The sequence below is a fragment of the Seriola dumerili genome, unplaced genomic scaffold (assembly GCF_002260705.1).
Source record: "Seriola dumerili isolate Sdu_G_001 unplaced genomic scaffold, Sdu_1.0 BDQW01000002.1, whole genome shotgun sequence".
NCBI classification, from domain to species: domain Eukaryota; kingdom Metazoa; phylum Chordata; class Actinopteri; order Carangiformes; family Carangidae; genus Seriola; species Seriola dumerili.
The window spans coordinates 8,318,891-8,336,528 of NW_019174257.1; the positions used below are offsets into that span (position 1 = coordinate 8,318,891).

A 17,638-nucleotide genomic window follows, 5' to 3' on the forward strand; every position below is an offset into this window, starting at 1 on the left:
ATCAATGTTGGTTTAGAAGAGACCGTGTGAATGATCCCGTCTCTAATCAAAAGCAGTCGTGCTTCGCTCAGTGGTTGGACAGATCTTCACTGAGACTTGTTACCATTCCACCAGAGTTACTCATTCTACCATTTGTGGTGCAACTGTGATCTTTGTAAACAAACAGAAGAAACGGAAATATACAGTAAATATCAAGTATGACACACCTTCACCTGGCTTTATCATGCCAAGTTGGGGATATTTATATTGCCTGAATTCACTCCTTTATTTTTAGACCGTGGAATAAAGGAGAATGCCCAATATAATCCATGGGTGGGGAAACAAAGGCAGAAACAAAGGATGGATCCCTCTTCCAGGATGTACAGAAAGCACAGCAGTATATGTTTTATATAGGGCTGCAACTGACATTTGCTTTCATTATCTATTCATCTGCAAATTATTCTCTTTTACACAGTGTTTTGTCTGTAAATTGTCAGAAAATTGTGAAACATGCTTGTAACCTCACACTCACATTTGAAAGGATGGAATCAGGGAATGTTTGACATTTATGTTTGTAAAATTACTACAATGACTAGAATGAGGATTTTCAAAACAGCAGCTGACTGATTTTCTGTCGATTGATTTCAACCACTTGGTACAGCTCTAGTTGTGTATGCAGACAAACCTCTGCAGCCTCTGTGGTTGCAGAACAAAGACTTTTCATTTCAGTTATTGTGCTGTTCTCGTGTCGATGTCCGCTCACAATTAAGCCCAAGTGAAGTTTAGCACCCCCACCACATAGTGACAACATGGCCTGTGCTCTGTACCTCTGCCAGTGCTAGTAGTCACTGCTGTTTCTCAGCTTACTTTGTTCTATCCGTTAATGAGCTGCTAAGCCCCTTCTTGAGTCAAACTGTGACTTCAGCCACTGCAGCTGTGCTGTGGAATGAGCCTGATGAGGGGCTGCAAAAAGCACACACAAGTAAGCCCACGCGTGCATACACACACATGCACGCACGCGTGTGCGCGCACACACACATACACACGCACAGCAGTTCTGCACATGCAAGCAAATTGGAAAACAAGGGTTCCCTTGTTGAAGAGAGGGCAATTACAAAGGATCCCTGACTTTTGGAAAAGGATACAGTTTGAACTGTTTTACAACAGTCTTCAAATTTGGTCTAAAGGTCAGAGCCCAAATGAGAAATTTTGATGTTTAGTGGAGTTTTGAGACTCCTTAAAACTCTTATTGTGGAGAACTTTCTGTTCTTCGGTCTTGTGTAATTTCTGTTGAGTTAAACATTTAAGGTTGTTGAGTTTGACATAATCTAATTCCCTTTGCAATGAGGAATCATAAGCATTGTCTTTCCTTTTCTTTGCAACCAGCATTACCTTACAATTCTATTTGAAAAGCACTCCACGAGCGCTTTCAATTTCTATAATAACATACAAAAGGATAAAGTCTTTTTCCAAATGACCCAGATTTTGGCATCCTTGTAAATCCTCAAGGTGGAGTGTAGGAACATTTGTGGCGATCAGAAACGCTTTTCAAAACTAACATGGAAATGTGTCTGGCCGCTCTGAACGGAACATGGATCTGGAGCCAAACTTTTCAGAGATGGAAAAGCTGACATGTCTTTCCTTATGGGAGAAGTTCCCATGGCTGTTGTAAGTATTCTTTATACTATTTTGGCTATAGTGCCTAACCACAGCCACCCTCTTTGCATCAGCACCGTGGAAAACCATAGCTAATACTCATGACCTCTCAACATTACGAGATGAAATAAATCAAACTCTTCAAACTTTACCTGTGTAATGATCTCTGACTTTGACATATTAGGATATCACTGCTGTCCATGATTTCTTTTCTTTTTTGAATGTGTTTATTCACATTTAAAAGTCTGAACTGTTTCAGTACCATCACACCAGTCAGATACTTATACACATTCATGCCCGAGAGATTCTTTGTGCCAAATGTCTACTCAAAAGCTTTTTTTTTTTTGGGGGGGGGGGGGGGGGGGGCTGGTTAAGAACAGGGAAATCATTACTCCTTGGCTGCCTGAAATGCATTTCCCCAAAAGGTCTGGAGGGTCACAAATGTCTTAAACAAAAGTAGTGCCTTTTGTGAGAAAGATATGAACAAATATTTTGTACAACACACTCATTTTTAAGAACAAAATGTTCTTCTAATTTACCATTATGTTATAAATTGCCATAGTTATAAACATGTGTGAGGACTTGGGATGCTGACCCACATCATGTGAGTAGCTATATAAGGGAAATCTTAACGCAGTCTTCTGGCTGCCACATTGGAAATAGCTTCTCAGTGATGACAAGAAACACCTAAGTGGCATGACAAGGCCAAGAGCATGAACTCAGAGTGAAGGAATGTTCTGAAGCCCGATGAAAGAAACAACAAAAGAGAGAAAATGACCAAAACAAATAAGTCAAAAATCTCATCTCATGTGTTAGCAGTGTGAGCTGTTGACCCAAGTGGATCAGGAGTAAACAATGAAAACAAATGACTTCAGTCTCCACCTTGATATTCTTACAGCATTCATGTCTATTGCCGTCTGTAAAAGCATGCATCTGCAAATCACGTGCAAGCTTAAACACTCACAGAAAGTCTAATGGGATGGAACAAACTGGGCAACTGTCCAATGGCAAACTCAGTTTCACCTCCACTGACATTCAGGCTTTAAGTAATTTGCAGGGAGTCACTCATGCATTCACCGTGGAGTGAGTTTCTCTTTCCTTACAACATCAGCAGCGAGGAATTCCAAGGCCAATATGTTGAAAGGTCACAGCCGTTAGTGTCTTCCAACCAAATAAATTTGGAGTTTTTGGCAGCAATACAGAAGAGTCACACAACCTGCTACATACAGAAAACTGACAGGGCCACTGTCATTGTTGTACTCTGTATTACTGACAAGTTAAGGCCATGATATAATGTGGCAGTTTGGGAAAGTTATGCTCTTTATATGCACTGTGCTTGATTCCTCCAAGACCTTCTGCCACAGTGGGCTGAGTTAGCAGTGGCAACAGTCACATTTACCATCCACAACGCGTTTTCATTTTTTCATTCCTGAAGGCAAAGACCTGGATGTTCCTAACTCACTATTACTCTGGTTTATAAAAGCCTGATCACAGAGCTCCAGAAAACCAGTGCTGTGAATATATAGACCAACAGCAAACAGCAACCCCTAAACTGAAACTTGTTCACCAGTACAAGTAGCAACAGTATTTACAGTTCATTTATGGTTAAAGATTTTTATTTTTCATTTATTTTTAGTTACTGATTCAATGAGCCATTGTATGTTACTAGTATAGAGTTATAGAGTTATTTACTGAAATAATGGTCAGGGAAAGGAGGTTCTGTGGTTTTCTCCATTCAAAAAAAAAATGAAAAAATTGAAAAAATTGAAAAAAACAGGTTACACAACATGAAGCTGTTACAGCACTTAATGGCAACAGAGGCCGTAAACACACACTGCTTTCTGTCATTCTGCTGACTCAGGGTTCAATCTGCCAGAATGAGAGCGGCTGTCATCCTGACCATCAGCTATGGGGCATAATTCACTTAATCAGCCCCACTGAGAAAACACATGTGAAACAGCACACAGTGCAATTAGTGAACCTCTGTGAGGAAAGTGTCCAGGACTATGCTGCGTACAAAGGAGCAAACTTGTCTGCAGACACACAGTACACGTGAGGCAACACACCCATGTGCATTTACACTCCTGACATATAAATGCACACACAAACACAAGCAAATACACTGTAGGTGAAAGGTCAACAAGGTAGTGCTCTGTAATGATCTTGGTATGAGCAGCTATCACTCATAATAAAGTACACACTTACTGTATGTTGTCTCCCCTGGGAATAAGCAACAAAACTACATACAAAAACAATGTGCAGTATTTAATTGTTAACACTCTTCCTTTGTCAATTGCTAACTGCCCTTTGTTTTATTCCCATTTAACTATTACCTTTATTTACTTAATTCTTCATTGTTAACTTTTTAGATCTTTATTTAGTTTTTTTACTTCCCTCTTTGATCCGATTCCCAAATTAAATTTACTCAAATTGGCCCTCTGTGCTCAGACACAAGGGGTGAAATCATCCTAAAAGATTTTCCCCAAACAGGAAATTACACACTTGTGAAAGATTGATTCCTGCTTTTTACCAAGTTCATATGTGTTGCCTGTTTAAAACGGGACAGCGTAGTGGAGAGGAAGCGGTTAGGCCTGCTGATGGGATAATAATCTCCATTTATTTCAAATAAAGTCTTGTTATTTCTGGTGTCAGTGACATAACCATGTCCTCACTGTGGAAGTGAAATAAGCACCAGCACTGAAGCAGACTTATGTTCTTTTAACAAACAAAGCCCCAAAAGTCAAAGCAGCATGTTATTTTACAAGATTTTTATCATAGCATCAAATTCCGACATGTTTTTTACACCTTATTTATTTTGCTCCATTCATTTCCCCCTTAAGCAAGAATAAGGTCTGAGAAGACTGAGAAAGTCTTTTAAGGAACAATTACTACTTCTAGCATGGATAGGGAATGGTTCAAATACAGCATTTCGACTCCCTGTCAGACCTGCTGTTTGCTAAATTCCCAACAATCCAGACTCCATCTGCTTTGAAGTCTTCCTATTTTGCCCCTGGGTTTCTTCAATATATTTTCTTTCTGTCTCTTATTACAGTACCTCTCCCTCTACATCTCCTCCCCTGCTTTTCTTCCTCACCCTTTCCCCCTGCATCTTTCACCCTGCCTGACTTCACCTTGCCATCTAATGACTGAGGTTTAGCCTGGAGCAACAGAGCTGACAACAAGCTTGATTTCAAACCACCACAAATTGAACTTGTGATGGAAACTTCTCACCAAAACCACCAGCGGAAAGAGAAAAAGACCACCGGGCAGTTTAAAATCTGCTAGCTGCGGCCCTGCCTCTCGTTTCACTTCACTTGATGCAACTGGATGCGTCTCAGGAAGATGGGCCGCAAAACCACTGATCTCTATTAATTAAACTCATGATCACACAGAGCCCTACAAGCACACACATATAGTGAGGCCCAACTGATGCATGCACCACACACAGCCATGTAATTCCTCCCAGATGAACGGCCTGATGGGGAGCATGTTCCAGAGACAGATGACAGCTCTGAACCCTCCACCAGTCATCTATCTGACTGGTAACTGGTGCCAGAGACAGAACACAGAAGAAGATAAGACCCGAGTGGAAGTCTTAATTAAGTAAGTGTGTGTGTAAATTCATGACTGTCATTTACGAGGATGTGCGGTTCTGTGGCGTGACCCTTCATGCCAATCATCCTTGATTTCAAAGAATCAAGACGACTTTGCAGCAAATGAAAGTCTCCTGCCTGTGTATGTATATGTTTAAATGTGTAGCCTGTATACTTGTTCACATTAGTCTGAGGGTGTGTTGGAAGTATGAAGAAGAAATGCTGCTGCAGATGTAAATGATAAATGAAAATAGATAAATGAAGCCACGTTTTCTTTGTCTCCTGTCTTTCCTGTCACTATGCTATTGCCAGTAAAGAAGAAGCAGCAGTAAAGTGATTACGTAAAAACAAACAAACGAGTCAGTGGTTTCAGTCAGTTTTTCAAGTAAAAGTATAATGATGTTGAATGCAAACCTCTGAGACATGGTCCTGGACAGCTGTAACTCAACTCAGGGAATAACTGTTTTGGTTGACCAAAGATTTAAGAAAGATGCAGACTATCTGTCAACACAGGCCATCTATGTGCTATTATCACTATGTGCTATCATAAACTACACTAATAGTCATAAACAGGCAGTAATGATATGGAACTGAATGGTGATTTCAACTTGTAACCGCGTGCTTTTCGAAGCTCCATTTACATCTGGTACGGAGAACGGCGTGGTCAGAGGCAACGATCACAGTGAACTCAAAGATGTCTTATCTTAATGACCTACATAAACACAGTCACATGCTAGGATCCAAAACCTTTAGTCTAGTTTCCACCACAATCTCTATATGACCAAGTGTGATGTGCGGACTTGCACACTTCCACAAAGGAAAACATAAAAAGAGAGAGTTGAATGTAATCTCTCTGTGTGGTTGGGTTGGATTTTCTGTCTGAATTCGAGCCACAGGAGAAAAATGCAGACAATATGAAAGGAGGAAGAGGGCGAAAGTAAGTGGATGATTTATTACTCAAAACAAGACGGAGTCCTATCTGGCAAGAACAGTAACTATCACTGTCTACTCCACTGCATTCATGAAGACGATGTTCAATCTCCATCACATATACATTTTATCTGCATGTAACGAGAGAGAAGCTGAGATGTTGGGACATGAAATGTATGCATTATCTGTCCAGGTGCTATCTATAAAAGAAAACATAAATGTATACAGAGTATGAATTCAAAGTAGATGTCTTGGGTATAGAGTGTCATATGCTGGGCAGACTGTAAAGCTTTGATGCAAATTTGTGATTTTGGGCTGTAGAAAAAAAACTGGCTTAGTGACTTTCTATCTAGAAACAAACAACCTAAATCTGGTTTGTATTAAGATTATCCCGCACAGTCCGGACTTTTTAGCAACCGCCATTTTGGTGCCTTATGCAAGTTATTTCAAAGAAGAACTCTCGCAAGTCACATTGACCCAGACGTATAAAAGCAAAATGCACAATCCATGTTGGGTTGGGGATCAAAAGAATGTGTCTGAGGATGAACATGATGTCCATATACTTCAGATGAGTTCTGCTCTGTTTTATGATGAATATTTTTCAGAGCTGTGTTGTCATTTCTCTGCTCAGCACCCTATGAATATTGATTGATAGTGGGGTTTCTAGGTCAAGCTTCCTTAACCCCTTCATCAACTTCACCTGTGGGAAACGTAAAACACAAAAGCAAACATATCATGGTCATAACTCCTGCTGACACCTTTGCATAACAACATCTTACAAAACCAAACTGCTTACAAAACTGACCCGACCCCTGATAGGTTGTGCTGTGCCGCATCCTCTTTACCTGTAATGCATAACAGCAAAGTGGTAAGACAAATACGTATTTCACTGCCTTGACAACATGTGAAGGGTGGAAGGGAGGGATAGAGAAGAGGATGAAAAGACAAAGCTGTGGCTTAGAGAGGCACCAGGTAGTATTGTCTCTGTTAAGACTCTAAATGCCTCTCACTGAAAGGGCAAAAACTGGCACAGGCAGCAAACATACTGCGGTCTGCTGTCATTGAAGTTTCTACATATGGTCTCCATTGTAGAAATAAAGGCCCAAACCCTGAGACTTGGATAGGCCTGATCATATGATTCACTCAAAAAAATTTTTACTTTTGAATTAAATGTGGCCTTTTAATTGCAGAAATTGCATTAATTTAGTCAAGTTAAGTAGAGGGTTTGAAAATAAATGACAACAACCTCAATATTACAACCGCAAGACTGCATAGTTCATGACCACGTATTTTATGACTGATGGTGTAATCCCAGACTGCTCAAAAGTGACTGGGTGGTGTTTTCGGTTCAGTATGCCTCTTTTGTTTTACTGAGGAAATTCTAATTGTGCGTGCTGAAGCAGACGGAGAAACCTCAGATGCAGCAGATCGGCACTGTCGACCACACACAGATGCACACTCAGATGTCTGAGGCAGGGATTTTCAACTTCAAGCTCCAGTGTGCCACAGCACACAGGAGCTCACTCAGATCTGCTCAGGTATGTTGTGAACATGAGAAATTCAAGTTAAAATTGGTTATGTATATGGGAAAGTAGATTATTTTAGCCTTTTGAGGTCTACAGACAGTTGACCATGAGCTTGAGTTTGTCATCGGTTTGACACAGGATAACAGGTTCATCAAAATAAGTTTAGGTTTCACACTGAACTGAATGAACACAGTTCAAAATGTGTTCATTATTTTGTAATGTTCAAGTGCTTTAGAGTGTCCAAGAGTTTTCGGAACATAAAACGTGTGCTATGCCATAGCTATGGAAAACACTACTTATAGATATCAGAAAGGCCAGCTCACTAAGTATTTTTAAAAGAAAGCTCAAAACTTATTTCTTCACTTTAGCCTTGAACTAGCTCTAAAACTTTGCACCACATTAATGCACTGCTCAGCACTTTTTCTAAATGTCTGCTTATTTAATGATTTATTATTTTATTCATTATTTTTTTCTCATTTTACATTAATGTTTTTAATATTTTTCATTTTAGATGAATGCTTTTAACATTTTTTTTATATTCATTTTATGTCTTTTCTTTTCATGTGAAGCACTTGGTCATTTCTTTGTTGTAAAGCACCATGTGCTACATTTCTTGTATGAAAGGTGCTATACAAATAAAGTTTATTATTATCATCATAGCAAATGTTGGGCAATACCGTTCTAAGGTGGTCTTCATGATACACGACTTCCCCCAACACATACCCCCCAGAGGCAGGGGGCAGAGGACACTGGCCCTCAGCCTTGCAGCCAGTAATTCAGTTTCCCTCAACACTTGTCTGGTTCAGACACATTTGCCACAGTTAAAAACCATACAAGCCTTCATGTCAGTTAAATCCTTACATGGTTGTTGTTGCATGTCAACATCTATGCCCTGCTTCTATCTCATCTTTCTCTTTCTTCTGGTATAAACATATGAACATGTCACTAGTTGTTCAGGAAATGTTTCAGCACTACACACCAGGTTTCTCTGGGGGCGGAGGGGTCAAGAGGCAGGGATGTGGGGAGAGGGAAAAATGAGAAGCACAGCACAACAAATGGCACACAGGTACAATGTTTCTTGCATATCTACAGAACGCATCTTGACACTTGGCTCACTACCAACCAGCCGAACAGTCAACGTTGAATAATCTATCTTTCTGACAGAACAAAAGAAATGTTAAAACTGTTCAACTGCACCAAAAAAAGGTCTTCTTCCACTGTGACCCATGAGCTTGTCTATTTTTGTAAACAACGCAGGCGTCAGAGTACATCCTGCTTACTTATGCAAACCTGTGGTCCTGCAATAATAAGATCATTAACATTTTACAAGGATGCAAAGTCCTGCTTGGAAAGCTCTTTTCTGTAAATTAAAGCTGAGCAGGTAGAAGTATTTTAATCACGGCAGCAATAATTGAAAAGCTTTTGGGCACATGGAGGCAGCATAACAAGCTGTCAATCACAACACAGACATATTATCACCTTATAAAGTTGTTGTGGTAAATGTGCTAAACAATGTGCTATTTACATATCCAGCAGATATGGAACAACATTAGTATTAATTTGGAGACGTGTCTCTGGCCAAATGACAAATCAAATCAAATATTCGTTCTTTTTTTTTTTTAACATCTGTTTTGGTCTCCACTTACTGCTGAGGGAAGTATCTGGCTCTTTGGCAGCTAAATGCTTTACTATGTTCTCCAGCTAGTTGCTAACCTTGTTTTATCTATCATTTAGTGCTAGGAAGGTAGTGTACAGTGTGATTATCAAAGCGCAAGGGCTGGAAAAAAAAGTTGATGAGAGCAGAGAGAGTGAACCAAAGCATAACACTGCGGGCAGGAAAACCAAAAGAAAGAGTTGAAAGATGCCAAAAAGCTCTGTAATACTGACAGTAACTACAGAGTCAGGGGATAATAATTCTTTTTTGTTGGTGTTTCACAATGAGTGATTCTTTCATATTACACACGGTTATTTGATCTATTATTAATGCAAAGATATTGAATAATGCATGATCAAGTCTTCAAATCTGTATCAAACAAAAAAAAAATGCAGTATGGCCACACAAACAAGAGAGGCTAAGCCCCATCTATCCAGCCGTCCTCCTGCACAAACACCCCTGTATATGTTAAAGGATCATCCGACTCAAATAAAGATCTGCTTTGGTGAACACGGAAGAACTCAAAAATCGTATCCTCCATCTGCTTCGATAGGAAGAGGTTTCAATGACTCAAGGCTAAACGTGACTCTAAACACACACATGTTTCAACTAAAGTGTACATGAACAGCTTACACAGTAAAAGGCAAAAAAAAAAAAAAAAAAGCCTTGGAAGACATAGCCAACATGAGATCATGCCATACCAAACCATGGGAATGTTCAACTTTGGCACCAGATGTATGTAGACATAAATCTAATTCGCTCCTAATGAGTCCTCCAGACACCAAAAGTATGATGTAAAACAATGACTGAATGAATCTGTGCTAAAAAATCCTTTCAGAAAAATGTTTCCTTAATAATAATGTCTAGACATCAATCTGTAGAGTCTAAATTGACTATAAAAACACTGGTTTGAGGAAAGCCCTTGTTGAAGGGGCAACAGTAAAAGAGCTGAGGTTGCTGCTTATTATTATGAGTAATAAAGCACAAAAAATGCTGACTGGCAAATACTAATATACAACATAGTGTAGGTATGTCTGCAGCTGGTATAGCTGGCAGTGAACAGCTGGAAACTCTCCACTTGGATTCTAGGGCAATGAGTTTGAGAGAGTGATTTGGAGCCCAGGCTTTTGTTGTAGAGGCATAAAAATGGGTCAATGTGTTATTCATAAGTTTATATTAAATTTCTGGATGTGTTAGGTCTGTAGTCACAACACTATTACAGAACTGGACACAACAAAAAGCAAGAACAGCATTTAAAAGCTGCTCCCCACCAACAAAAGGTGGCCAGTGGCAGCTGTTATCAAAATCACCTGACTTGCCTCGGGTGCTCAGCTCTCCAAAGTAAATGGACTTGGAGTGACTGGCTGCTTATGCTGTGGACACATGGTAAGAGTTAGGGATAGGTCAGGTAAACATGTCTGCCCCTGAACAGGAAAAACACATCTTAGACACGCAGCAAAACATGCATTTGTGACACACAACGCAAGCTGAAAAAATACACCGATGATAGCAGTCAGATTCCTCTGTGAGGTGAACTGCCTTTAAAAAACACAGCTCAGGTTCAACTTGTCACATTTTTAAGCAAATCATTATTGATTTTAAGTCAGCAAATCATAGACAGAAATTGACAGGTAGACCTTCTGTCTGAAATCGTTGCATTAGCAAATCATTTAATTGTCATGCTGCTTTTGGATTTCTGTTTCATTCAACAACCAGCTCCATACAGTGGATGGAGGTTTACTACTAAATATTTCAATTATATCCATTTAGAAATTAACATGTCCAAGGCACTGGGACTCCAATAAACCTGTCCATTTATTATCTTCCTCAGTTTGGAGAGGTTTACTGCTAAAATTGGCATCTTCCTTGTCTTTTGTTCCTTTCTCGTTATGCCTCAGATGTGAATTGTGCCATCTTTCACTACAGTAGTCTGTCCAGTGGGTAAGACATAGGTAAAGATGCTGCAACACAAACAAAACACCAGCCACTAAAGGTCAAGAGGATATTGGTGAAAGCCCAGACAGTGAGGTCAAAGAACCCTGAAGGTCACAACCAGGGTACATGAACCCTCAGGACCTCAGGATAAGAGGTTAGAAAACAAATCCAAGGCTTTGAGGGAACTCTCAACCAAACATGGTTGAGAGTCCAAAGTAACAGAAACCTTTGATGCCTCTTGAATGGGGCATTCATTCCAAATGGATCCATGTCAATCATTGTACCAAAAGTTCAACTACCTGTGCCTTTTCTTAAACACCAACAACATCCTTTATCCATAATTAGTCTTGGAATCTGTAAAGCTGTCGAATATAAATGTGTACACAGGGAATGGGCAACATTTAAATTGTTCCTGTAGCAGCCCTCCGGTATGTGCTGCCTTCCGAGATGAAAGGTGGATAACCCCTGACCGCTGATTACACAAAGCTACATGGAGTTGAAACTAATGCGCTAAGAACACCTGGGGAAGTTCAGAAGGTGCGTGCACAACCCTAAAAATTAAAGGCCATTTTAATATTCCAGGGTAGGTCTATTAGAACATGAAAAACACGGACACACAATGCAGTCTGCCACACTCTGCTCTCTTCCTCTAATTCTCCACAACCTCCACCTCTCTCTTTTGGCATTCCTGCCTAATAGCATCATTATTGACTCTGTCCAGCTAAACGCAGGCTCCTTGTAATCTCACACGGGCGGGGCAGTTCAGACAAAAAAAAAAAAAAAAACTGCTGCTCTAGATAGAAGGAAACAAAGGGAAAATGGGATGGTAGAAAAGGGCACTGAAAACCAACAAAGGAAGCTGTGAGATGAGCTTCTTTGATCACGCAGGGGAGATAGGAGCTCTCTCGCCATCACTCCACACCCTGCGGTTTGGTCCATCTCCTTCTAACTAAAGACAACTGGCAGGAAAAGGCCACTAGACACCAATAAAACTGAAACAAAACTCCGATATGTCAGTAACTGATTTCATTTTGAAATGTCAAAATCTTACATCTGAACAGTTTTTGATGGGAACAAGCTGATGTTCGGCAGACATCACTCAATAAGCCTGTCAGTCGGGTTTATGACCTTCACAGTTTGGCTTGTACCATCCTTTATACTTTTCCTTGAACTCATCCAGCGCAGCCAGAAAGTATTAGGGTTTGTAACTGTTCTAACTCAGTAATTCAGGACACTGGGCTTTTTTAAGCTTCTATTAGAGGTTTTGACAGTAGAAAGATAACAGAAAATGAGGGGGGAGAGAAGGAGAACAACAGCCAGGACTTGAACCAAGGGATGTTGCAGTTCACGGTTGCAGCCTTAACACCTGAGTCACTGGGACAACCCTAATGATACAAAGACTGGAAGGTTTAAGCTCTAACTTTCAGCTATAAGAGTGAAGGTGTTCACATCTTTATGAAACTAGGAATGTAGAATTTGTAGTCCTTTTAATAATCATTGACATAAAGATAAGACAACCAAGGAGGGGAAAGTTCTTGGGGCTCAGGAGGTAGAGCGGATCGTTCACTAATTAGAAGGTCGGTGGTTCGATCCCCGGCTCCTCTGCGCCGCATACATAAAGTATCCTTGGGCAAGATACTGAAGATAAATTGCCCTTGATGGCTGTTCCGTTAGTGTTTGACTGTGACTGTATGAGTGTGATGTATGAATGTGAGTGAATGGGTGAATGTGGCAAGTATTGTAAAGCGCTTTGAGTGGTCAGCAAGACTAGAAAAGCGCTACATAAGTGCAAGTCCATTTACCATTCTTGCGTGTCACTTGACTTCAGTCCAAATAAGCATTCAATACAAACAGGTATTGAAGATGGCTACAGGACAGGACTGGAGGAGCATCACCACAGATTACACCATGGGTCATAGAGTTCACCGACTGCAAATGCTTTGCAACCAAATATTCATTCTAATAACTTTATATACTGTAAGTTTATGTTCAAGGACGCAGCAAAAACACTATTTCAAAGAGAAAAACTCTGACAAATTATATTTGCCGGTGCAAACAACCTCAAATTAAAGCAGTGAGTCAGAACATACACTTCATAGTCACGGCTCCATTTCAAGGCATTGTGCTAAGTGCACAGCTAACACAACATAAAAGTGTCACTGCCTTAATACCCTCTGACTGTAGTGAATGTGTGTGACTATGGCGAGTGTTTTAGGTCCCCCACTGACCCAAAGCACTGGGCTCTGACCCATCTCAACCTCAGCCAATTAAACACTCACACAAGCACATACAAGACACACACAAACACGCCCTCTCACAGCAAGGTAGTATTTACAAGGATGAGCATGTGTGTGTAAGGACGTCAGCAGAGCCTTAAAGAAGGAAATGTAGAAACCAAGTGGACAGTGAAAACACATTTTCAGACACACACACACACACGTGCGTACGCTCATCTTATTCAATGTCAACTCAACTTCTAAAAGCACTTTCTTCACATTTTGTAGAGCGTCATTATTCATGGTTAATTGGAAAGCTGCACAATTTGACATTAGTTCTGGGATAAAGGGCCAGATTTCTTGGCTTGGGAATGGCAGGAGTGTTGTGAAATAAAGTTTATTTGGCTGTAAACTCTCAAATAAATGTTCCATAAGTCCAGAGAGTCTGTTTGCAACACACCTTCGATTTCTCGGCCTAAGACTGGATTCCTTAACGACAGATTACTCATCATTCTCTGGACTGTAGCTGCAGAAAAGAGATGTTCATGTTCACAGCTGTTACTTGAACAGTCCAGGACGCTATTATAGAGCGGATTCTCTCATGAAGTGATAGCCATTTTCAAAAGTCACTAGGGTATGAAATGATAACACAACGGGGTAGCTGGAATTCAACCCTTCCGCGGTTTCATTGGTGTGTTCTCAGACTGTAGCGCTAAGTACACAACCCCTGTGCCTCAGTAAAATGACTTGTGAAGTATCCTCTTGCTTTCTTTCTTTCTCTCCCTGCAGGATGGAGGAAAGGGGGGAGGCTTCCTGACTGATCTTCCCACACAAGCCTGACCCCAATATCCAGGCATCCTTCTGACACTCTCGCTTCACACACACACACACACACACACACACACACACACACAGGCATGTGCACAACACAGACCGACAGAAACACAGATACACAAACACACACTCTAATGTTTACTGTGTCAGATTGCAGTGTAAATAAAAGGGAAGCTCCGGGCCTCTGATTTAAAAGGAGCCAAATCAAACAGAGGGACTGCGTTATCGCACTGGGTCGGATGGAGAGTGGAAAAAAATGGATCCGTGTCAGAATGAAACGAAGCCTAAATTAAAGTCCTTATGATAACAAAACTGATTCTCTCCAAGGGTTTGGGATGTTGTTGGAGAAGGACAAAAAGTGAGAGAGGGAGCGACAGGGGCAGAACAACATTTGGGGAAATGTTCAGCTACCTCTGCTCGCAGTGCGCTGTGCTAATCATTCCTCTATTCCCCTGGGGGGTTTGGAGAACACATTCTGACATCCTCGTAAACATTTTAAGAAGAACATGAACGTCACTTGGTGGTAAGGGAAAAAACACAAAGACAGACAGTTTGTAAAGAGAAGTCCACACCAACGTTCTGACTCTCACTGATGCCGTTTCAGTTTACTGAAGGAGGAAAACTTACTTTAGTGGAGGCAACATTTGCTATGAATCAAGCCCTGAAATAGAAGTTATAATCACAGTATTCTTTCACTACCATCACTTTGTCCAAGACACAACTCATCACGACTCCTTTATCATCTGCTAATGATCTGAGATTTACTTTCCCCCCTGAAGCACACAATAATAAATTCATCATTTGTAACATTTGTGTGTACCGAGTATATTTCTTCCTTTAATATAATTATTATTTTAGGCACAGAGCTGGTGGATTGAATGATTGAGGAATTGTGCCTCATAAGAATTTGTGACATGCTCAAATTTAGCAGAGGAGAACAAACATCTGGAATAGGAATGTCTCTTCACCACACGGATCACCTCTAGTTATTCATCTCTTTCCCGCTCTCAGATCTCTTGGATCAGTTTGTTTCTACAGTTGCTGAGTGTATTCAGGTTAAACTGAATAGATTTTAAATGCATATATCCTGAAGCAGTCCATATAAAATGTTCTAAAGCATATTTTGGCAGGATATTACACAAATGCTATAAAACAGAGTCTTTGGCGATTGGAATAATAGGTATCATAAAATAGTTAAAGGCCACTATTAAGTACAACAAATGCTCAGATTTTCTTTCAGTTGTGTCTAATTTCTGTCACTACCTGTCTCTGTTGACATGTATAAGATCTATAGTGGTGTTGCTGCAGACACACACTCTAAGCACACAGGCGCATGTCCCCTTGCTTTTGTTGTTAAATGAGCATTTTTGCAGGTGGACCCCTTACACTTCTCACCTCCAGATCAGCACACCCCCCCCCCCCCCCCATGACATGGCATGACAGCAGCCTTTGATGGTGTTTTTGCAAGCAGGTAAGTGACTTCTCTTCCCTCTCAGAAAATATAAATTATAGATATCCTTAAACAATGACCCATTACTTACTTCAGTAAAAGCTGTGGCTGTGATGGTAAACATGAATATTGATATGACTCATTCAAGTAACTACACAATATTGAATGTATTCTGCTCTGCAAGACTCCCACACCACTGCCCAGGAGGAGAAATTCTACATAATGTGAATTATTTGAAAATGATTATGTAAAACTGGTTTATTTTTATATGAGTGGGTATCTGCACGTCTGACCTGCAAGCCAAGGTTACTGTTAAAAAGCTCAATGATACAGTATATTGCCTAGGCATTAGTTGTCCGGAATGAGAGAGCACCCAAGGGTGATGATAATCATCAAGCTGCATTGCAAACCTAAAGCCACACAGTAACCCTGGCGGAATGCTAATGATAGTGACCGCCAGGCTGAACATCTGTGCGCTGAGACAAAATCCCCCCGAGTTCCTCCTCTGGAGGTGTGAGGAACATTAGGCTTTCAAAGGGCGGACTGTGAGCAAACTATCACATTTCTCACTTTTCTGTGTGCTTTTGTTTCCACTGCAAAGAGCAAACCCCAAATAATCCCAAAAACACGTGCACACATTTTACAGTAAAGCCCAAAAAAGTGTCATGCGCAAGGAGAAAATCAAGAAAGGCCACCACCACAGAATGAGGCTCTCACTCATTGTGTGTCATTTGCATTACCTGGGTCATGGAAAGGCACCAGGGCAAAGTTATAGAGAGGTCTCTTCGGTCTGCTCAGGGATGTTTCCAAAATCTTGGACGCACCCTCGATGACCTGTACCAAGTCGTCGTACATGGAGCCGGTCACATCAAAGACGAATGCCAGGGTGGATGCGCCCTCCGGGATGTCCTCCTTTGTGGCCCCAGTCTCTGCGTCTTGCCCGGCGGACAACGCCACTGACAGCGCAAGAGACAGCCACAACAATCTGGAGCCCATTTCAGACCCAAGAGTCCTCTCAGACACAGTTCTGGGGTATTTTGTTCTCGGAACCTCAAGGTGAATCTCGAGCAGACGGCAGAGACATCAGGCTCTCAAAAATGGACTGAAAAGTAGGCTACCCAGAAATTTCTACAAAAGGGCACAACACCGGCCAAAAAAGTGGAATAAAGGACCCCTTTGTCGGCTTTGCTGCTGTTTTCTTGCGCCTCTTTTGGTTCCTTCGGTAGTTTGCGTATAAGTCGCAGCTTCTCACCTCTGTGTGAGCTAAACCTCTGAGGTCCTCGTCGCTGCAGAAGCGCCTGTTGTGTGTTGGATCTGCAGAGTCAGGAGCCCTTGCTCAGCTCTGTCATACAAAGACCACCTCTCAGCTGGGCAGAAAGTATCTGAGCCGCAAGATACCCCATGCAGAATAGCAGGGCTCTGATTGGATGAGATGTGTTGGGTTACTTGGAGCGACAGTGTGCGTAATTTACTTCAGTCACGTTACACGACTACGGTGTTACAAAAAGCAGCTGCGACTCTCATGTGTTTACCATTGACACATATCTACGGTCAAAGACGTGTATTTTTGGATAGATTTAAATTCGAGTAACGCACCTGTTGCATCTCCCGCAGATATGTAGGAAAACTATGAGGATGTCAATCGATTAAATGCAAATTAGGCTATTAGAGGGGCAATTAATGTAGAACTACTGTGTACCCTGATATTCAGACACTGGGGAACAAAAGGTCTCAGGGAGCTGAATTTGGGTACAAGAGAAGCTGATTTAAGACGAGGATGATCAAGAAGCAGCTCTTCAGTGGTTTTGTGTTCTGTAGTGCCACCCAATGGTTGTAGTCTGATTCACACTTAATTGCCTATCATA

At 41.1% G+C, this 17,638-nt stretch overlaps 1 protein-coding gene across 1 annotated transcript in view; it reads right to left on the reverse strand.

Annotated features, from left to right (window-relative positions):
* hmcn1 (hemicentin 1) overlaps positions 1 to 16,907 on the reverse strand; it is an 81,147-nt gene extending 64,240 nt beyond the window's left edge. Inside the window, exon 1 of the mRNA XM_022747447.1 lies at positions 16,514 to 16,907. Within this exon, the coding sequence (XP_022603168.1) occupies positions 16,514 to 16,769 (256 nt within the window). The 5' untranslated portion in view covers positions 16,770 to 16,907. The remainder of the gene's footprint in view (positions 1 to 16,513) is intronic.
* Positions 16,908 to 17,638: the final 731 nt, after the last annotated feature.